At 34.5% G+C, this 24490-nt stretch overlaps 1 protein-coding gene across 5 annotated transcripts in view; it reads right to left on the bottom strand.

Annotated features, from left to right (window-relative positions):
- Positions 1-24490, bottom strand: part of LOC138697829 (neuronal acetylcholine receptor subunit alpha-10-like) — a 562189-nt gene that overhangs the window by 284202 nt on the left and 253497 nt on the right. Inside the window, exon 2 of one of the 5 annotated variants that reach the window (XM_069823383.1) lies at positions 6215-6352. The exons of the other annotated variants lie outside the window; for them this stretch is intronic. Coding sequence (XP_069679484.1) covers positions 6215-6236 — 22 coding nt within the window. The 5' untranslated portion in view covers positions 6237-6352. The remainder of the gene's footprint in view (positions 1-6214; positions 6353-24490) is intronic. 5 annotated transcript variants of the gene reach the window in all.

Raw genomic sequence — 24490 nt, 5'->3', positions numbered from 1 at the left:
AATAGGTCTATATCTAACTTATCTTTAAAATACAATAATAAATAAATACCCAAATATCTAAATAAATAAATAAATAAATAAATAAATAAATAAATAAATAAATAAATAAATAAATAAATAAATAAATAAATAAATAAATAAATAAATAAATAAATAAATAAATAAATAAATAAATAAATAAATAAATAAATATCTGATCTAAATGAGGGGTTGGAAAGCAATGATGGATCATTAATGTTTAGGTGAGGGGTTAGGCCTTTTTCCATTGCTGGTTGTCACATTTTTTTAGTTCCCCGCCCCCGCCCTTTGTGTGTCTTTCATCAATTTTTTAGCCACTTCACGCCCATCTATTTTATTCCGTTTGGTTTAGTGCCAACATACTGCTAATGACTTCGGGTTTTTCTTAATTAGAATCTCCACCGAAGCCAGGAATCAATTGATCAGTCATACAGAATAGCTGTACGTAACGATCCCAACAGTAGGTTTTTTCCTTTCTCTCCTTCCTTCCACCTGAAGACGAAGAGAGAACCACCCTTCGAAACGTTGTGTCTTAATTTTTCGATTGTGACAACCAGCAATGGAAAAAGTCCAAACCCCTCACCTAAACAAATAAATATCTACATAAATAAATAAATAAATAAATAAATAAATAAATAAATAAATAAATAAATAAATAAATAAATAAATAAATAAATAAATAAATAAATAAATAAGTAAATAAATAAGTAAATAAATAAATAATTAAATAAATAAATAAATAAATAAATAAATATCTAAATAAATATCTAAATAAACAAATATCTAAATAAATAAATAAAAATCTAAATAAATAAATAAATATATAAATAAATATCTAAATAAAAACCAAAATAAATAAATATCTAAATAAATAAATATACAAACAAATAAATATCTAAATAAACATCTAAATAAATAAATATTACCTTAAACTCTCCAGCAATATCCTTTAATACTTTGCGCCGTTTACAAGGTGTTGAATAATATTTACGTTGTCAAAAATAATCAGACGTGAACGTTTTGTGACATGATGCCTTACAGGTTTGCTGGAGTTTGGATTCTCGTCACAACAGAAGCTCACGTTGTACTGTTTTCTGCTTTTTTATACTCAAACGCTATCTACTAAATTGGCTAAGCAGTGTATCATATTCCAAAAAGCATTGTTTCTGCCCCAAAAATTTTCGCTCGATCGATTAAGCTGGAATAGACCTTAAGCCTAATCCGTAAAAGATGGTCATTTAGGACCATATTCATAGACATTCTTAGCGCGGGCTTCCGGTGGATGATCAGCGAACTAACGTTTTTGGTATTCATAAACCAGTGTTAGCGACATGATATTATATGAATCCTGTACAAGTAATCAGCCGATAGCCCGCGCTACAAGCGTGCTAAACTAGTCCCGGCTATGGACTGGCTACTTGTACGGAATTCATATCATATCATATCGCTAACACTGGTTTATGAATACGAAAAACGTTAGTTCGCTGATCATCAACCGGAAGCCCGCGCTAAGAATGTCTAAGAATACGGCCCATAATGATTATGATGATAATGATATTTTGCCATTTGTGTTTACAAATGCCTACATAATCTCAATTTTTCCAAGTAAATCTCCTCTTCAAACACAGCCTCCAATGCTACCCACAGCTGAGTGGTGTGGAATAAATTGCATGTAATTTAGGAATTCATATTCGCAAACAGAAATGCGTGTCTGTCAGCATATTGTCTATCTTGAGGAATACTTGCATTTATGACTCCAAACAGAGGGCCCGTTCACAATAGACCGTCTGAAAAGTCGCAATAAAAGTCAAGAATATGACGTCATAACGGCGTGAAAGCAAATGTACGTGGGACGTTTTTATCTTGTAGCAAGATTGTGCATTCCGCTTTCGTCTCGCCTGCATTTCCTTGGGCGCAGCGTAAAGAAACCGCAGCGATTTTTGACGACTGTAGTAACAAGGAACGATACACGCTCTGGGAATGTTACAGCAAAAAATATAAAAGTGGGAGAGAGGTCGCTAAGCAACGAGACAACACCGTAGTCAGGGTGGAATTTCTAAAAAAATTGCCAAGCGAGTAGGCCTATGTATTTCATATGGAGACAAGAATTTTCTAAGAAATATTGACCCAGATATCGTTATTATTGGTACAGTTGCCAATTTGTCCACCACTGGATTCGAGATTCATGGTTTCAGATTCTAACAAAAAGATAATTCTTAAAATGTTTCCAACGAAATATGAATTGCAAGACCAGTGTCTTTTTTTAACTTGGTTATTCAACGACACTGTATCAACTACTATGGGACTGATGATAGCGAGATGGTATTTAGCGGGTTGAGGCCAAGGTGTCCCCATAGATTACCTGGCATTCGCCTGACGGTTGGGGAAAACCCAACAAATTAATCAAGTCAAGCAGGAATCGAACCCACGCCTTAGCCGACTGAGCTACACCGGTGGCTATGAAACCAGTGTCATAAAAACAGATTCAAGCCATAAGAAAGATCAGTACCTACTCTGGATCAGTTACTTATAAAATTTACCGGATATTTCTTTATTCAGAATTAAACCATACTAGCCATCATTTTCGGTTATGATTCTGTTTTTTGGAGTGCAGTAACGAATTACGTCTGAAATGGAATTATGTTTAGTGCCGGAGTATCTATAGCAAGTACACGAAGGTTTCAATCGATCATACTTAGAAGTGTTACCAAACCAAACAAGTAATCTAATCAAAAAGTAAACAAAACCAAAGAAAAAAAATCATACAAAGAATAAAATCGCACTGAATCGGAAACAAAAACATTTCATACAAAACCCTGAATTAAGCCTAACCATATTTAAGCAAAATTGAAGTATATCAATGTACAAAAATTGTCAATTAAAGGAAACCAAAATCCAAAGCAAGACTAAACGAAAGCCGAAAGAAATAGAACTTAACAACAAACCAAGAATAAAAAAAAATCGAACAAAGTGCAATGAAAAGTCGAAATAAATAAAAGATAATGAGAAAACACATGCAAAGCAAAGATGCAAAACAAAAACAATACCTAAATGAAGTCAATAGAAACAAAAGAAAAGGGAAATCCAAACCGAAAACAACACGAACAAAAGTCAAACCGAAACAAAACAAAATAATAAATAAAATCGAAAATAAAACATGAGAATAAATTAAATCGAAAATAAAACATGAGAATAAATTAAATCGAAAATAAAACATGATAACAACTCAAATCGAAAATAATACAAGACAATTGCTCAAATCAAAAATATAATATACGACAAAAGGACAAACTTAAAACAAAACAAGGCAAATCGAAAACATAACAAAGAAGACAAACCGGAAACAACACAGAACAAAACAAGACAAAGAAATATATGTATAGAGAAAAAAACAAGACAAAGAGAGAAACCGAAAACAAAACAAGACAAAGGGACAAGCCGAAAAAACAAGACAGAGACAAACTGAAAAGAAAATAAGACAAAGAGACGAACCGAAAACAAAATAAGACAAAGATAAACCGAAAACTAAACGAAACAAAGAGAAAACCGAAAACAAAATAAGATAACACGACAAACTGATAACGAAATAAGACAAAGAGACAAACTGAAAACGAAACAAGATAAAGAGACAAACCGAAAACGAAACAAGACAAAGTAACAAATCTAAAACAAAACAAGACAATAACACAAACCAAAAAAATTGAAAAGCTAAACATAAGCCAAACCGAAAACAAAACAGAAGTGCAAACAAAAAATCAAAGTGCAGCCATAAGAAAATCGAACAAGACAACAATACCAGAGCGGATAAGGCAAAAGACCAATGTTCCTGAAGTGACAATGCAAAATATTGTACCAACTGAACAGTAACTTAAAGGATGAATTCGAAAATGGCCAGGTTACAGTTAAAGCACGATGGCGTTACATGCAAACCAACTAACAGTTCATTTCTGAATACCTTTGGCTTTTAACAGTGCGTGTTTTTAAAATCAATGACACGAAACCAAACTTCTTGACCATCAATATTAGATGGGAAGGAGCAATGTGAGAAAGGACCAACTACATATAAGCTTAACGTAGTCGACATTTTCTTACAAGAGATGTTTGTTGACTGACAATGCCAAATTCTATACTAAATCAATCATTTTAACTTTTAATAACCTATCAGACAGCAGAAACGTTACAGCTTGAGTTATATTTGAAGATTGTTCTAGTAAATATATCTGTATAATGATCATATAGAGATTATTACGTAGAAAATACAATATAGCATTGCATTACGTCCCAAATGGATAAAAAAATATATTCGTAAATTAAACTTCCCACGGGATGCGTTACTACAGGGAAATTCTAAAATTGGACTGGAAGCCTGATTGATCAGTATGGCACTCGTCAGTCGATATTTAATGAAGTCGGAGGTCTAGTGGGAATACACGTTTTCCTATTCATTGGTTTGCCTCTGTTTAATGTTCTACTTTACGTTACCTTGAAATGAGGTAACATACAACATTGGAGAATGAATCATTATTGAAAAATATTATTGATCAAATTGTATTATAATATATTTCTTTGGAACTAAGCCATGAAACAACACAAAATGTATTCAGGTTGAAATGTCTCATAAATAAAGAATCTCAAAAAACTAAATCATTGTTAATTACTTATTGTTCTTGTATCTTTCAATATTTACATTTTGCATGCTGTTCAATAATCTACCTGTCATCTTTCCATCTTCTTTTGACCGGTAGATATTTGTTCTCTATTTGAAACTTATCCCTTGCTATCTTTACCAATGTGTGTTTAGTTTGTGTGTGAGTTAAGACTGTGTATGTGTTCAGTTTCCATATATATATATATATATATATATATATATATATGGAAACTGAATATTATATATATATATATATTGTGTTTAGCGTGGTTAGTTGTGTGTTGAGATTATAATTTATGTGTTTAGTTTGCATAGTTTTTTTGTGGATGTTTAGTTTGCATAATTTATGTGTTTCGTCTGTACAGTTTTTCGTGTTTAGTTTGTACAGTTTGTTTATGTGTTTAGTTTGTAAGTATAGTGTAAGCTCTGTTGGACTGGCTCCTCAAGTGTAGTAGACCTTCAGCTCACCCTACACTCCTATAGGAGGCCGTTGCCCTTATGGGATTTCAGGCTTTTCGTATTTTCGTACCTTTACGAATCTCCATTTTGCATACGATTTACATAATCATTCCATTTTTTTTTCTGCATTAGATCCAATGCAATATTTTGTATGTTTGGAAATTGTGACTTTTTTTTTTTTTTTAGTTCTTACTTGATCTCTTAGGGTGCTATTCATAGCCAGCGCTACGAGCGTGCTAAACTAGCCCCGGCTATCGAGTGGTTACTTGTACGGGATTCATATCATATATCATATATATCATATCATATCATATCACATCATATATCAAATCATATATCATATCACATCATATATCAAATCATATATCATATCATATCATATCATATCATATCATATCATATCATATCATATCATATCATATCATATCATATCATATCATATCATATCATATCATATCATATCATATCATATATCATATCATATATCATATCATATCATATCATATATCATATCATATATCATATATCATATCATATCATATCATATCATATCATATCATATCATATCATATCATATCATATCATATCATATCATAACACTGGTTTATGAATACGAAAAACGTTAGTTCGCTGATCATCCTCGGGAAGCCTACGCTAAGAATGTCTATGAATACGGTCCTTAATGTTTTATTTCCTATTGCTCTTAAAACTTTCATGTCGCATGTTTCCAGAATTCTTGCTCCACATGTGTTTGGCCTGATCTTCTGCGGTAGGTCTATATAACGTAATTAATCTAAAAACGTCACTTGTGGCCCATGAGCATATTATTATTTTTCTTACTTACTTACTTTATGGGCTTCACTTCTTTTGCGTTACCCTTTATTCGCGTACTCCAAAATTGCCGGTCCTCCAAACAATATTATGTTGTGACAAATATACAACTTTCACCACCACCACCATCATCATCATCATCATCATCATCATCATCATAATCATCATCATCATCATTGTGAAGAAGCAGCTCGAAATTGTAATTTGATTATTATTCAAAATATTCTTGATAGAATTTGTTGTATGTGTTGAACTTACTCAATTTGATGGCCTTGTACATATTCTTCTTGTTTCATGGCATTTCCACTAGAAATGGCTGTTCGTCAAGTAACAAAATCGGTATAGCACCATCGTGAAACAACATGGCCAATCAGAAGCAGGAGCAAGTGCGGTCATCTAGCGGTAACAAACAAAAACAAAAGAAGAATAAACAAAATTAAAACTAAATTAAACAAATAAAATCAAATTACTTACACAAATAAAATGTAGCCTGAGAAAACTGAACGTAACTTAAAGGAAAAATAGGTGGGGGAGAAAAAGTAAAGAAACTAAAAGTAGCATGAGAAACCAAACCTAATTTACAGCAAATATCGGTAGACCTAAAAATCACAAAAGCTAAAGGTAGCCAGAGAACATTAAACTTTCTCACTCGGTTCTTATTACACACAAAGTTAAAATAAGCATATGAATAAATGAATGAATAACTGAATAAACAAGCAAGCGAGCGAACGACATCTCTATGTATGTACAGTGGAAGTTCTTAAGTTCGACATTCTATAGTTCGACTGCTTACGTAGGAGAATTAGACATGCCCCCAGTGGCGGCTCCTGCGTATTTCTTAAGAAGAGGAAATAAGTTAACAGCATGAAATGACACCTTCTTGAATGAAACATGCTAGAAATCAGCCTACATGCATACATGTAAGACCAGGTAGTGTTGGGGTTGGCCTTCCCTTTTGTATAGCAATAATCTGTTCTTGTAAACTGAGTTTCCTAAATTTTCCAAAATATACTATGTTTTCACTTCCATTCATTGTTGAATAATTGCACAAATTAACAATTACAAGGAAATTCACAATCTCGCATTATTTTTCGAGCACACGTGTTGGAAGAGATTATAGCTTCTAACATGTAATCGGAACCGTTTTACGGAAATGGGAATGGGAAATAATCTGAGGAAAGCGAGAACACTACACTCACCCACGTGGTCTGTGTTGCCACATCTGTACATTTTACAAGTTCAGTATCACATGCTTTTGAAGAATGTTAGTTCTTGTAAAGTCGTACTACCGTTATTGTTCAAAGCTGCCGATGGCCGATTAATTTTTTATGTTAAAAATAATGCAGTTTGGAGTACCTACTTTCAATTACAAATATATTTGTACATAACTAACAACTTGGCTGTTGCCCTGTCTAGTAGGCAATGGATGGAAGTGAATTTCAGGGGCTAAAAAGATCTGCGATAACTAACTACTTCCTCTTAGTTTTATATAAACCCAGCTTTAACTTTCAAATATCCTTGAAAGTTTCAAACCATGAATAGTAGCCTACAATAAAATGCAATGAATAATACTTTTGATTTATAATTTCATAAAAAAAAGTTTATATGGTGTCATTCATAGCTTTGCGTTAAAACTGTTTTTATTTAGCCTCTTCCTAGATTTGTTATATCTGGTTGAATGCAGCATCGTTAGATGGCAGCGGTAGCGAGCTTGCTGCACGACCAGTCCGTTTCTATTTCCCGCCCATGCGCTGATTCAGAGGAGGATCTCCTCCCTATCCGTTCATTTACTTGCTTTAAAACTCTGCTTCTTTCTCTGGCCGCTAGTGCGCTGTTGTCTATGTGTTTTAACTGCAGTAAAGGAGGAATGGATTGGCTTTCTTCCACACAAACAATTTCGCATCTTTCTCACAGTTTTCTAGCAGCACATGAGCGCGCGTCGTATAAAACTCGTTCAACGGAGGTTTTCTTATAGCTGAAAACTTAAAAATTATCGAATCTTCCTCGAATTTCAAGGCACATATTTTATTTGGTATTTACTTTCAAAAGAAGAAAAATGTGAGGAGGACGTTCCTCCCTTCCCTCCCCCGAGGAACCGCCACTGCTGATGCCCCTATATGGGCACTAAGAAATGAGTTTTCCGTTTGAATGGTAATTGGTTCTGTGTCTTGTAGTGATACTTTTGTTGAAGGAAAACAGAATATTCTATTGATTAGGACATCCATATTGATCAATGATTTTAAATTAATGAACTCTTTTTTTTCTATTTGAGAATTTTGCCATTTGTGAGACGGAACTGTCGAAACCCACTATGGTACTAGAAGCGCATACACAAGTCTCGGGGCTGGCAGGAAATGCAAGTACAGTACTGTATTCGTTGTTGGATAACCAATAAGAATTTGTATTCATTTTACCTGCCACACCCACTACTCTTATTGGACTGAACTTTCAATTCTGTTCAGTCGAACTTAGGAGAGTCCACTGTAATTATTTAGTGTCTTAAAATAAATTCATGGTGTGTCCAATATACGGTGCAGAATTAAATTTTATATGAAGACACATCATGAAATCAACAAATCTGTTTCAAAGAGAATTTCAGGAAATAAAAAAGTGTCTATAATTCTATATTATATTTAAATTAAGCCTCCTCTAATTCCTACATAGACGACAGATGTAGGCCTGCACAATCATAGGAATGTCCTCAACTCTTCGTCACTTCTTTTCCATTTTTTAGGATCAACAGACTTCATCTACACAACGGCAGTGATAGATTACTAATATTTGGAATAGTCATTAATATCTGCAGCCACCGGCGTACCTCGGTTGGTTAAGGCGCTTACCTGCCGATCCGAAGTTACGCTCGGGCGCGGGTTCGATTCCCGCTTGGGCTGATTACCTGGTTGGGTTTTTTCCGAGGTTTTCCCCAACCGTAAGGCAAATGTCAGGTAATCTATGGCGAATCCTCGGCCTCATCTCGCCAAATATCATCTCGCTATCACCAATCCCATCGACGCTAAATAACCTCGTAGTTGATACAGCGTCGTTAAATAACCAAGTAAAATTTATATATATATATTTGCATATAAAATTGATAACTGGCTGTTGGTAATTGTTTATTTTACTGTATATATATATATATATATATATATATATATATATATTGCAAAGATCATTCAGAGAAGACGTAATAATGATATGGAAGTATGACAGAGGAAGACGAAGAAAAACTACCTTTCTGCACAGAATCGACCTGCTGTTCCCTTTGGTAAGAAGCCGTGGATTCACGAAGCTGCGGTTGGGTTTCTGTCTACATTTAATTAGCAATATTAGAAGACTGACAGTGTGCTCCCGTGTAAGACTGTAAATACTAGAGGAGAAGGATAACTCAATTTACAGCATTTGAAGGTTGGCTTGTATAAAATCTATATTTATGCTCCCATAATTCACCGTACCTTTAATCTACATTATGTTTCCCATTACAAAATGAAAAAAATACCTATATTCTTGTTATGACTGAAATTAAATATTTAAAATAGAATTTATTATGAGGAATTAATTATAAAATAATGCCTTACATTTACATAGTTCTTGTATGGTAACATGTAGGCCTATCTACTGTAAATTCATTTCACATAATTGCCACTGTTACAATACTATTTCATCACTGTGACATTTACATTTCCTGGGTATGAACCCATTCACTTATTTACTCATTAATCTATCGATTCAGTTATGAATTGACCTCGAATTTTAAGGCTCTAAAAATGTAGATTTAGACACTTAAAGTAGGCTTTTAAAACTGTAAAACAGATTCTAAAATATTTATTTTAGGCTTTTAAAAATGTGTAATACCATATAATAACACTATCATTAACAACAAAATGGATGTAAGAAATATAGGGTGAGTCAGAAGGAAAGGTACACGATTTTAGGGGTGATAATATTGGTGATTCTGAATAAAAAAAGTTTATATGAACATAATATGTCTTATTCTTAACGGTTTCAGAGAAAGCTAATCGAAACAATGAGAAACAGGAAAACTGCAGGTGATAGTAAATTAAAAACATTGTTACCTTATGTTCTATTTAATTGTGTACTTTGTTTTTACAGAACATGTTCAAAAAGTCCACCGTCAACTTCAATGCACTTTGTAGCTCTTGTAGACAGTTGCTGTGTTGCTCTTCTGAGCTGATTCGGACATTCCTTTACTAGAGCACAAGGATGTAAATTGCGAGAAGTTTCTCCCTTGTTTCCACTTTGCGTTTGTAGACTTCGCTCTTAAGCCAACTCCACACACACACACAGTAATCCAATGGAGTAAGGTCGGTGATCTCTGTGGCCAAGAAATGACTCCACCGCGACCGATCCAACTCCCATTGCGCATTAAAATGGCCAATAAAGACAGTACTACAACCTAATGTCGTTTTGGTTGCGTCCGCATGTGAGTTCTGATGAAGGACATGAGACTGACGTTCTTGATTTTCAAACAGCTGTTTGTCAGAAACTGTTAAGAACTGGGCATATGTTCGTATGAACTTTTTTTGTTCAGAATCACCAATATTATCTCCTCTCACACCGTGTACCTCTTCTCCTGACTCACCATGTATGAAATAAATTAATAAAAGATATAAAGTTAACTATAATTAACTGTAGTAAATCTATTTATTGACCACAAAGTAAAATTAGTGTCATGTTTTACATTATTTCTATGCTCTCATTCTCCTGGTGCTATCCTATTCACAGTGACATTGAAATAAATCACAATTATTGTTTCTAGATTTTCAGGTGTTAAACTGCATCTTTTATCTGGAAGAATCATTTTGTAAGCTGAAAAAGACATTTTAACTGACACTGACGTGGTAGGTGCATATTCAAACTCAGCTATATTTGCCTTGCTCATTTGTTCCTGGAGATCTACATCCTCTCCATTCATAACTTCACATGCACTATTCAGAATTTAAAATCCAGGATTTTTTCTTAATACATTACTCCATTTATTCCTACCTTTGTCACTAAACCTCCCTGTTGCATTTTTTACTTTAGTTTCTGCTTCCTTAATGATTGAAATTTGTTCCTGAAGGGATTTCACGTTTGCTTCAAGTTTCGTTATACAGTGAGACAGAAATAAAAAAATTGATTGAATGTAAACAATATCCCTCTTGGCAGTTCCATGACGAAAATGCATTCGTCCATTCTTCAAATCTGATTCAGACTTTTTTTGACCAAATACAGCATTCCCGTGGTTCTTCACGCTTCCTACTTCTCTAACATTGCTCCATGTGATTTTTGGTTATTGCCCAAGTTGAAAATGCAGCTGAAGGGGACCTGGTTTGAATCAAGGTGAGACGTTATACGGAACGCGATTGCCCAGCTGAACACCATTCCAAAACATGCGTACTTCCAACAATGGCGGGACCGCTGGGAAAAGTATGTGCATTACCAAGAGGACTACTTAAGGAGATTAGAAGAAATGTATTGTGTATGAATAAATGTATGTTTGTCGATCAAAGGTTCGATTTTTTTTACACACTTCGTATGTCACAGATTGGTTTTTGTTAAAAAAATAATTTCGTAATTTAAAAAGAATTCTGAAATTACAACTTAACTACGTATTTTTCAGGGAAATTACAAATTCCGAAGATCTCCGGAAATATTTAATTTAGGCAATTTTAGGTTAAAAAAACACAAAATAGGCAGTATGGGTAAAATAGGCATTTTTAGGCCAGGTGATACAACTTTCACTTATGAAATATGTACCTACATCATTGGTTTTTATTTATTCCTTCGGGAAAAAATAGGCATAAAACTAAAATCCGAGGCCTAGTTATGAATTTGAAGAAGTGCCTATCTATTATTACGAAAATTTCTTTACATAACCTATTTATCCGTTAAAGCACTCATTCATTCTCTCAGTTATCAATTAGTTCACTCATTTGCTAGATCATTTATCAATTCTTCGATTCCTTTCCTCAGTTGTCAATTAGCACACTCATTTATCAGTTTCACTTATTCACAATTAAATTATAAATTCACACACTACTCATTAATCAAGATATTCTCTTATATATTAACCAGTTCATCCATTAACACGATCGCTAATTGATCAAATCACTGATACAATCAATTCACACACTCAATACAGATTGTGCATTACGATTTCCCTTTCATTAAAATGTACTGTCCTTTAAAGATTACCTCATAATAACCATTTTCATCAGAAGTCAATAAAATATATTAGTTGTCTAAAAATCAGTTTTTACAAATCTTGCATTGTACTGGCAACTTTCAAGATATTTAAATCTAGAAGTAGGAAATACAGTAAGTACGACGTTTTAAATTACAATGCGTCTTTGACGACATGTTGTCACGTGCAACAAATGGTGGTGGTGGTGGTGGTGGTAGTGGTGGTGGTGGTGGTGGTGGTGGTGGTAGTGGTGGTAGTGGTGGTGGTGGTGGTGGTGGTGGTGGTGGTGATTTGGTACTAATAATATAAAGTAAATATCATATAAGAATATTCTCTGAAATTAAGTTGTGTGCTAGGAGCAACGAATCGATGAATATTTAAAAACTTCACTCGTTGCTTTTAATAATACTAACTTCAATAACAAAAAAAAAACTTTATAATGAATTATGCTAAGTATCAACATAACAATGGACAATTTTATTAAGAGGTGTTAAATAAATAAAATTATTATACAGATATCATTACTGGTGTTTTAATGCTTTCCTATTGTAGAGTTTAATACTTTGAAATTTCACAAAAATATTCTACAAACCTTGCAGCTTCTGCTAAATATAAAACCAATGTACGTAAAATGCCACTTACGAGAAAAATTACGCTTTAGTCCTATACAGTCCTACACTAGTTTTTTTTTTGTTTTTTTGTTTTTTTTGTTTTCGTCAGCATATTATAACTCTTACACTTTCCATACTCCAAGGAACGTTACCCTGAGGGAAAATGAAGTATTCTGCGAAGGAATTTCTCACATCCCAAGTCAAGGAAGCTCCTCGCACGTTGCATGGATTGATGGGTTGAAAAGAACCTCGTATAAAATGTCATTAAAATGTATTTCACCTTTTCAGCGCACGTAATTGCTGTATACTGTAAGGAGTAGACCTTACAATCGACTCATGAAGAGGTAAGCTGGTGTTTAGTAGCCTGTACAAAATACACTACTTCGATGCTGAAATTTCAAAGATGGCTTCTACCACACGACGAGCTCTGACATATTTCTTTTCCAATTAGTGTCCTGCCGAGCAATTGAGGGTCCAACTATAGCCAAAAGTTCATAAAAACTGCAAATTCTCATTCTATAACTTAGTACTAGGCCTATAAAACTTATCTGGATAATTACTATAACGTTGAAAACTTATGTAAGACTTTCCTAGTGACTGTATTTCACTGTAATAGGATACACACAAAATTGACATTCACGTCGCCATTTCCAAGACAGAAAATAAATAGCAGCTACATCTACTACATCCATGATGACGCTGGCAACAAAACTGTGTTCGGTGAACACACACGCCAACAACGCAATAGTTTTGTCTTTCACTGTTGCCGCGCAGTTCAACAATTTGTCGCATGTGTACACATAGCCTAAAGGAACAATGTATGGCATGAGAAACACTGAGAATGGGAGGAAATAGAACCCTGGCCACTGGCTTTATAGCCGGATAAGTCATCACTCCTGGAACAACGGAGACCATAAAACATGTGAAGAGTATTTGAACGTATTGCTGCGAAATGAGAAGTCAGTTTCTGACATTGTGTAGAGGAGTTTACTGTAAAATTCTTGCAGGAATTGAAGAGCTCTTAGTAATTACAGCAGATGTTGAAGCACAATGTGCATGTGCCTGTAGGCAGCTCGACGTAATCTCCCGGCCTGCACATAAAACATTATCTTGACTCGCAACCACACCCGCTGGTGACAAAACTGTTACGTGGCAGAAATACACGACATAATCTATGGTTTAATTCTGAACTGAATGAACTCGCTACAAGGTTTTATGACAAGGTAACCCAAACAGATAGCCAGGGTCCTATCCAATCCGCAGAGAGACTTGCAAACGTAAAAAAAAAAAAAAACTTCGATGACATTCCAAATAACAGTGAAATACTACCATATTAATCTTCTTTCTTACATAGCCAAAAGTCAGATTACTCCACCAACAGTGAAGAAGTTAATGCTTGACAATTCTGTCTACTCGTATATTCTCTCTGTAGTTGTTTCGATCTCTCATCAGAGACCCCCCCCCCCCAGTTTGAATTTCGGAAATTCAAAGTTCGTTTTTATTGGCAGATTTTGAGGGCGGAGAATTTGTCCCAGTACTCCATTTTTGTGTCATCAGTATATATATTTTTCCACTCATTATTACACAATATACCGTTCATCACGAGTAAGAATTTCTTCCTGCGCGGAAAGATAGGCTGACTACAATTTGAAACTTCACGTTTTGCTAACGGTAAAAAAAGAAAACACATTTTTATCTCCTTTAAAAAACCGTGCACTTCGTTAAAAAGAGTCCATATGTCTTGGATACCGTCATCAGGATCCCAATTCTCTCATTTTCTATTAAGAACATATTAGGTTTAGTTCATCAATAAAACTACTTTAATAATACAAGGACTAAAATAGTACATTATGCAGCGAGCCTATAATGAAGGTAATTAAGAAATGAGTATGGATATTTATGAAACGAGCGCAAGCGAGTTTCATAATTTTCATAAGAGCTTCTTAATTACCATTATAGGCGAGTTTCATACGACTTTTTATGCTCGACCATATTTCTAACTTGATATTATTAATTTTTTAGCAATGTCCCGTATGTTGTGAGATGTGCGCAGACGCGAAAGTATTGATTTTTTCCGAGGAACAGATGTTCCTCGGAAAAAATCAATACTTTCGCGTCCACATTGACCTTGCTAGGCCATAAGAACCTACAGAGATAACATTGAAATTAAATTAGACATTGAAAAACGAGATGACAAATTGAATTTATTTGAATATTATTTACAATTAACGCTAATTATTATAGTAACAGAACATAACCTTCTGCAACAGTATTGGATTTCCAGCCTCCGTGACTTTTCGGTAATTCTCTTTCGATTGCATATCCGAGAATAATCGATACTTGCGGTTTTATAACGGTAGAAAGCTGACCTGTCATTGGCCTAACAGTTGTAACCTGAGTCGTCATTGGCTGAAAGACCTGACCTTTAATGAGTAGGTGTACTTTAATGACATGCATTAAAGGTCTGCTACCAGGTTTATAATTACTACATTTCGGCATGGTCGAGCATAAAATGTATTAACAATTAAATTTTCACCATAGCAGCCATAACCATAATGATTCTATTATAAAACAAGTGAAATATTGCAACGGTGCATATTGAAGACCGTACGGGCTGAAGAACGTGGCGGGCAGATTGCTCAGCACACGGGTTAACTTGCACGCACCGAAAAAGGGCTAGCGGTGCAAAGGTTGCCATGCATAGAGTATCGATTTATAGAACAAGGAAACATATTGCGCTTAATATGTGGAAAACATTGCATTATTAAGCATTGAAGTATTCAGAGACGCTGAAGGAAATGATTTAACGCAAATTACAGCTCTTCTGTAGCTCCCACTCCGCAAATACAGGGAATTTGCCTCCAGATTTCAAGTTAAAATTAATTGATTTTTCACATAGTCTACTGTAGCTTTTACAATTCCTTACACTATGAACTGTACCGCACCACTGATAAACGAAAAAGCGACTGCTAGATGTGAAGTCACAAACGCCTTCAGTTGAACAAAAGTGGATTCCCTGGGAGTTAGTTAGTAATGAGTAGTAATGCACTATAAAATCCCAAAATATGCATGCATTCATGCACTACCAAACTATGAAACATGCATGAACAAGCGGAAATTACATTAAAAATACGCACTTTCATTTCTGTTCCAAATTTCTTATTTCATTTTTTTTTTGCAAAGTTAACAACTAACAATATTTATAAATTGGTTTCTGTGTGGTTTCTGAGCTTGTCAATCAATATATTTTTGTAGACAGAGAATGACCTCTCTACATCGCAAGAAGTTATGGGTGCAAAGTTGAATAAAACTTTTTTTGTTATTTAGTTTTTTCTTCCTTTTCCTTTTTCACTCCTGATTCCTGAAGCTAAAATAAGGGACATAAAAATCGAAAAACTGAGATGTTCACTCACAACCATTAAAACGTGCATTTAAACTGATTATAATGTATATTATATGTATCATTAAGCTAAAAATTGTTTAAATATGCATTATGCATGTTTTTATCCCCAAAAAGGCTAAAACATGCAAATATGCACGGAAGAAGTACATATATTTGGAACCGGAAAGTAATGAAATAGATAAGTACTAAGTTTGAGCTACGTCCTATGTTCCGATAAAAACATGCATTTGCATGGAATTCTCATCTCTAGTAATGAGTTAGTGCCTACATTGACTCCTGAAGAGTAGTCAACTCTAATTGCTTTCATGTTGTAACTTTTACTTTAGAATAGGCCATGAGATTTGTTTTTCTTTGTCCGATTTTCATACTATTGATTTCTATATCTATTTCTCTATTTCTTATATCTGACAGGAGGTAGATATCGGCGGTTTCTCAGAAACAAATTACATTATTTCATGGATGATTTACCTCTGAACGTTATCTTCCAAACATGGTACCTGCATGATGGATCTCCAGACATCTTAAGTCTGAGAGTTCGTCGTCATTTGAATCACCGTTTTCCGCAAAGGTGGATTGGTCGAGGGGAATCAACGGCCTTCCCGATCGCCAGATTTCAATTCAACGGATTTTTATCGCTAGGGACATCTGAAGTCCATAGTTCAGTAGTGTCAGAGTTGTAAGCTCCGAAACCGGTTGTGGAGCTAGAGACGTCCAGTCGGAGCGTGAACTTGCTTATGTCTGTGGAAGCACCGGAGCACGCAACGAGTTATAGTTTAGGCTCCGTTTAGGCTCTGTTGACAACGCTGCCATAGTTTATGCAACTCCTGTTCCTAATTTTGACGTTCTGGATTTGAAAAAATACGAAACGCTCCAGGCGATTTTCAACAGATTATGCTAGAGCATGCAACGTAGTGTCAGGGGATGTATCGACGCAGGACGAGATCACTGTAACAAGTTGCTTCGTATCACGTGGAATATCTTTGTTAACAATAAAGTAGGGTAACTCTCGAATTAAGTATTTTCAGGACCACTTTTATATCAAAGTTTTTCAATTTTTTGTTGTAGGAATATAATAATTAACACCAATTTACATGCACCTTGTATATTATCAAAGAATGATTGCAGTTATTAACTTTTCAGTCGGAAACGGAAACCCAGTTAACTGCGTATATTCTTCTCTGGCGGAAGAGTCTGCACTATTTCATTCGTTCTTATTTATAGAAGTCTGCAGTCTGGGACAATATTCGAGTGAAGTGAAGCGTAATGACGTGTGCTATACACGCTTTACCAATGCTCTGGAAACTCAGAGATAAACTAGGACAGCAGCATTAGTCGTCGTGTATGTTCTTGTCGCAGAAGAGATTATCCCGTTTACATTACACACTGCTCTTTTCACGTAGTATTTATCTTACTGGCATTCAGACTCGTCTGTGTCATGGCAGCGAAATGGTCAAAAAACGGACGAGGAGGAGGAAGTAGAGGGGGGAGAATTTTTCTTGCAGGTGATATGGTTATTCACTGTATCAATGCAAGTAGCAGAGGTTATTCAAGAAGTATAAGATGAAAAGGCAAGTAATGACGCCATTGCAGAGTGAGAGTGGCATACAAAATAACTGTACATTCACCATAATCAACATTATCACAATTAACTTTATTTCCATATGCCATATGATTTTCCTCTACATGTACTGAACTTGGCACGCTCTTAGAACGGTATTATGGCTGCGGTCTCATGCTTAACATTCGGCAGGTCTTCGAAATTTATTTGTATTATTGTTTTCAATTTCTTATGTCGCCGCTCCAATCATTCGCCTCAATTTCAATGTTACAACAATAAGCTGCTTCCATTATAAAATTACATCTACTTGTCTAATCCACGTGGACTAAAACCGAGTTTGCCATGTCTTGTGCTGAGGACGAACATAGATACGTGATTAAAAATTATTATTAAAGAGTTATTATTAGGAGTTAAGAATGTCAACGTACTCGTATATGAAACGACAATAATAATAATAATAATAATAATAATAATAATAATAATAATAATAATAATAATAATAATAATAATAATAATAATAATAATACTAATAATAAAAATGTATTTATTTATTTATTTATTACTAATATTTGTGTGCTGAACAACAGCCAGAGGCCAATTACAGTTCAGCACAATACACAAACAGAAGATACAAAGGTGCAAAAGTAAATAAATAATATCTTAAATAAAGAAAAACATACATAAATAAAATTGAGAACAAGAACAGTAAATACTAATAATCAAAACGAAACTATACCTCAAAAGGATCTAAATTATGTCCATGCAAATTGGCATATTTTATGCATCTACAGACTGGAGAAAGTGATTTTGAATTTCTGTTATAAAACATCTTAAATCTTTTGTAAGAATACGGAAGGATGATATTGTTTATGGTAGACTCACAATCAATATCACCCTTGATAATAATAATAATAATAATAATAATAATAATAATAATAATAATAATAATAATAATAATAGCCATTTAACAATATAACAAACTAGTGCTTATTCTTATCGAGGAAGTAGACGTGAAAACGTGACGCTTAGAGTGAAACCTACAGAGCAACAATCGGTCGGCAAAATTATATTTTAAAAGCACACCGCACATTATTGTATGATGCCGGCATGGCCGCGGCGATAATACCTCGTATCAACAAATACACGTAGTCGTTTCTGGTATACTATTGGTGGTCCATTCGCGCGAAACATTTCTGAGCGTGGTAACACACAGCACAGTATAAGCAGATCAGTTTTGAAAATGGATGTGCATTTCAAAATAATATAGACCTAATAAATATAATTATGGTAGAAGTAAAAAAAATTGTAAATCATAAATACAAATATCAAGTTATAAATTATTCATTCATCATTATTATGATTGAGCTCTCCTATGGTGGACTCTTGGCAACAACTCTGTTTGTAAATGTTCTCTACGCGACTGGCTTGAAGTGGTGAATGACGAAATCAAGTACTCACCATTAGTAAAAAAAAATATATGGTTCACTATTAAATTATTGTCATCATATTAGTTTACTTTATTAAAAGCATACTGTATGTATATTATATTTTGGATATAATGATGGCTGGTTAATGTAATTAGGCTAAATCAAAATCAAAGAACTCACGTGAATAACTTAGTTGCTTTCAGACAACACGCCAGTTCCTTCCGAATCAGATGGTAAAACACAGCACAATTCATTTTGTAGATTGCACTGATAAATGATTTACTCTCATGTAATTCACAACACCGAACACAATTCACTCCTTTCCAATAATAATAATAATAATAATAATAATAATAATAATATAGCAAATCACAAATTCATAACAAAACAGTTCAATTTACTATTCGTAGCACTTCATAAAAGTGACCGATCAGTTGAAACTAAACTGCTCATCTAACACGCAGCACTTCACTTAACTGTAAGATTACGAAATGCTGAGGTCCGGCAGATCACACACACATCCTATATGCTGTATGGCACAATAACATAATTCAAAATGCAATTATTCTAATCAGCGAGGTGTTTCAGTATATATAAAACATTACGTTAGGCCTACTATTATTGCATAGTGTCGTACTGTATAATCTGACAGTAATATACAACTTTTCCGTGTTTTGTACTAAAGCGCTCTACTTTTCATTGCAATGAAAATTATTATATATATTGTTGTAATAATATAAATTTATTTATTTACTTACTTATTTATTTACTTATTTATTTATTTAACTAGCTAGAACATAGACTATGTTTTTCTCACTCTCAAAGAGTAACAACAATATCGCAGCGCCACTATTTACGTTCCACATACAAAATGGTCACCTATAGTCGCGATGCTGTTATTCCCGGTGTAACTCCTCCTCTTTGCTTACGTCTTAGGAAGTCAAGGCTCTATAAAGTCAAGGTAGGTAGTATCATTCGCCATTTTTGTTCGAGCTACCAGACGAGGGATCTATTTGCCACACCGTTAAATATCATATCGTACCTCCTATGATAATAAATCAAACGCACTGTAATTCAGCAAATAATTGAGCGGCAAATAACGTCCTTGGGTCCTTTCTGCGAACGCAAACGAAAGAACCAAAATGGCGGGCGATTATATTAAGTATTTATCGAGCCTTAGGAAATGCTTAACGTCTTCATCAGTGAATCACAAGACGCACACGTTTAAATTTAGCCGACCTGAAACGTGATTGGCTGCCGGAAATTAAAGCGACGGGACTATAGTAATGGCAGTATGCCACTGCACGAAACTTTAAAATATCTCGTAACAGACATTTCCCGCACATTGTTAACGATACGTGTAAGTAGCGACGTCCTATAGAGCACAGAGCTACATAAGACTGCTCTATCTCGTCGATTCTTCATGGCCGTCACCGCTTGGAGATTTCTATCCACCATCGTGTTCGGTTTTCCCAATACGCATCGGTTAGTTTCCTCTCCTTCACAGCTTCTTCCACAGAGTCTTCCCATCTCTCTTTGTTGTTTCATCTGCTATGTAATTTAAAAGTCAATGGGACCATACGTTTGCTTCCATTCGACATACATGGCCGTGTCAAGCATGTTGTTTGTTTTGCACTTCTTGACCAATATGTATTTTCATCCGCAAGTTTGTTTGTACTTTCATTGGGGCTTTTCTCTATTCTGGTTATTCCTGATCTTCTCCTATAGAAGTTCAAATGCACATAGCTTTTATCTACAGTACATATCTGCCTTTACTTTTTCCTGAAATGTGAAGCCATACAAAGTGAACCGTAAGTAACATCATTAATTTCATGAAATTATTCTTCGACATATTTCAAACAAATAACAAATTTAATAGAATTTTGCTTGGTTTTGCTTTCTTTTCGAGATAAAAATTGTTTTATATGAAACATTTTCTAGCGTATTTTGGGAAAGCCATTGATTTAATTCCCGATATGCTTAGTCAATTTAAGAGAACAGGGTATTGTAATAATAAATGATTTAAAGAATTTTAGATTTGTTCTTTAAATGTGCAGAAATTTGATCCGAACAAAATACAGCATTTTAAAATTCCTTTTAAGAATGAAAAGTTAGATTTTTTCGGATAAAATTTCTGTACATTTAAAGGACACAACTAGAATTATTTCAATCATTCATTATCATAACACACTGCTCTCTTAAGGGGTTAGGTACAGCTTACAGGAGTAAAATTTTGGAAATATTCAACATTTTTTTCCTCCACTACTGTATTTTGTACAATACTGAAAATTAGTATGTGTAAAACACTGTCCTTCTGCTAGGCCTATATGAAAAAAATATTTTTACGATTAACAAAAATATTTATATATATATATTTTTTTCTTCAAAATTCAGTTCACTGTGCAGTGATGAAGCGTTTCCCACATAACTCGAAAACTATCCAACATTCTATGATGAAATTTTTGTGTCCATTATTGCATATCATATCTATAATATGATACAAGATCATTTCTCTACTTTTGATAGATTGTCTGATAAAAAAATAAATTAATTAAAAATGGTGAAATATCAGTATTTTCTTCCAACACAAAATAAAAAATATATATATTTATTAAGGAATGTAGTTGAAAGAGCATGATATTGTAAACATGAGTTTCAGCAATAAAATAAAAGAGAGAGTACGTGAAAAAGTTAAAAAGCAAACTGCACAGTGAACTACCACCATTATGAATTTTGAAAAAAAAATATATATATATATATATTATAAATAATTTTTTTTAATAGTAAAAATATTTTTTTCACATAGTAGAAGGACAGTGTTTCACACATACCAATTTTCATTATTGTGCAAGATACAGTAATGGGGGGAAAAAATGTTGAATATTTCCAAAAATTCTACTGATGTAAGCTGTACCTAACCCCTTAAATTGATTGAGGATAGTAGGAATTAAATTAATGGCTTTCCTAAAACACCCTATGAAGTATTTCATCTAATACAATTTTTATTTCGAAAAGGAAGCAAAAAGGAGAAAAATTGTATTAAACGTTTTTGTTGAAAATCTCAAAGAATAACCCCATGAAATTAATGACATCACTTACGGCTCTCCCTGTATGCTTACACATAAGCTGTATACGAATGATCAATGTTTGAATTTATTAAACATCGTTTTATGTTGTACAGTATGTAAGTGTATATTTTCGCAATTTTTATAGATCCATAAAATTTTCAGTATTTTTAGAACTATAAGGCATATTTTATAAAATTCGCAAGATATTTTTCTTTCGTGAACGCAAAAAGCCAGTAGCTGCGTGGGAAATAGAATGTGTGGAACACAATGATAAAATAATACGAACACACTCAAATCATATCGAAGGTGTTCAGGTAAAAGGGTTATTTCACAAAAGAGTATTTTTTTTAGAAAAGGTATAATTATATGGAAATCTAGTCTTTCAGGTGAAGCTCCCTGTAAAGCAGATTTGAATAATTTCAAGGGAAAAATTGTTCCGGGGCCGGGTATCGATCCCGGGACCTCTGGTTGAACGTACCAGCGCTCTACCACTGAGCTACCCGGGAACTCCACCCGACACCGTCTCAACTTTTCCCTTTATATCCACTCAACTCGCGTGGGCTGACGAAACGCCAGAGACCTACAACGAGTGCACACAAACTCTGTGTGACTTGGAATTGTGGTTTTCTGTTAACGTACACAGTAACGTATATATTATGCAAATCTAGTCTTTCAGGTGAAGCTCCCTGTAAAGCAGATTTGAATAATTTCAAGGGAAAAATTGTTCCGGGGCCGGGTATCGATCCCGGGACCTCTGGTTGAACGTACCAGCGCTCTACCACTGAGCTACCCGGGAACTTCACCCGACACCGTCTCAACTTTTTCCTTTATATCCACACAACTCAAGTGGGCTGACGAAACGCCAGAGACCCACAACGAGTGCACACATTATTATTAGTTATTCTGTATGAAGGAATGTAAACACAAATGTCAAAAAATCATATCATCACGTTTTGTAATTAAATTTTAACTAATTACACTAGTTACAGTAAAAAGTCACCTTAAAAATGAAGGTTAAGGCCTTTTACCTAGACACCATCGACATGTTAGGTCGCTGATTGCATGTCTCAAAAAAGAAAATGTTTGCTAAATGTCCAATGAAGAGTTCAGTCATTTAGATCAATCGCATCTAATATTCCACTTCCACTGCACCAGTGTTAACCCAATGGCGAACGTGGCTCGATGCGATCTTATTTTATGCTCAGCATCTACGAGCAGTTAAAGAGGTGCTTAATTCGTTGGATTCGAGAAATGCTGAGTACATTGAGACAGCTCAGAATGAAGGGTTCAGAACCATAGTGGACCAAGCGCCATTTATTAAAAAACGGAGAAAGCAAGGGTTAAAGTTAAGTGAATACTATAGTTCAATGAAGATTGACATATCATTTAGTTTGAATGTGTATACTTTATATTACTTGCTATATTTATTTTATTGGGTTATTTTACGACGCTGTATCAACATCTCAGGTTATTTAGCGTCTGAATGAGATGAAGGTGATAATGCCGGTGAAATGATTCCGGGATCCAGCACCGAAAGTTACCCAGCATTTGCCCGTGTTGGAATGAGGGAAAACCCCGGAAAAAACCTCAACCAGGTAACTTGCTCCGACTGGGATTCGAACCCGGGTCACCTGGCTTCGCGGCCAGACGCGCTGACATTTACTCCACAGGTGTGGACTTACTTGCTATTTGTTTCCATTGAATTATGGTAATAACTTCATTTTAACCCTTGTTTTCTACGGTTTTAGTAAATGGCGCTTGGCCCACTATGATTCTGTACCCTTCAAATGTACTGCCGAAATATGAGTAGGAAGAGAATCTTGCATTTATATGTGCTCATTTTGCCGGTTTACTGTAAGAAAAATGTCACTGGATACTGTTGTTACTTCCTTACCTGTGTCACTGGCTGCTTTTAACAAACGAAATCTAATCTGAATTCTGTTCCTGGAAGTGTAGGGAAAAATCTGAAGGAAAAAGTGACTAAATTACTTTGAAAGATCATGAATACCAACAATTGTGTGATATTCGAGATATTCTCGAAGGAAAATTCTCCATCGCACCAAAAGATTTGTTTCAGTCTGCGGAACAATTAACATCATTTAAACACGTTCCCAATAATTGGGTAGCGTGAATAAAGCTTTCACGATATAAAGAATCTTCAGAAACAACAGATCCGGTTTCTCAATTGAAAATCTAAACCACGCGTTGATCATACGCAACGCTCATTATTGACAACGATCAACCTCTGTTTCAACCTCTAAGGAATAGGCCTAATATAAATTG

The sequence above is a fragment of the Periplaneta americana genome, chromosome 4 (genome assembly GCF_040183065.1).
Source record: "Periplaneta americana isolate PAMFEO1 chromosome 4, P.americana_PAMFEO1_priV1, whole genome shotgun sequence".
Classification (NCBI taxonomy): Eukaryota; Metazoa; Arthropoda; class Insecta; order Blattodea; family Blattidae; genus Periplaneta; species Periplaneta americana.
Note: the sequence above shows the minus strand (reverse complement) of the source record. Positions and strands in the feature narration are given on the sequence as shown.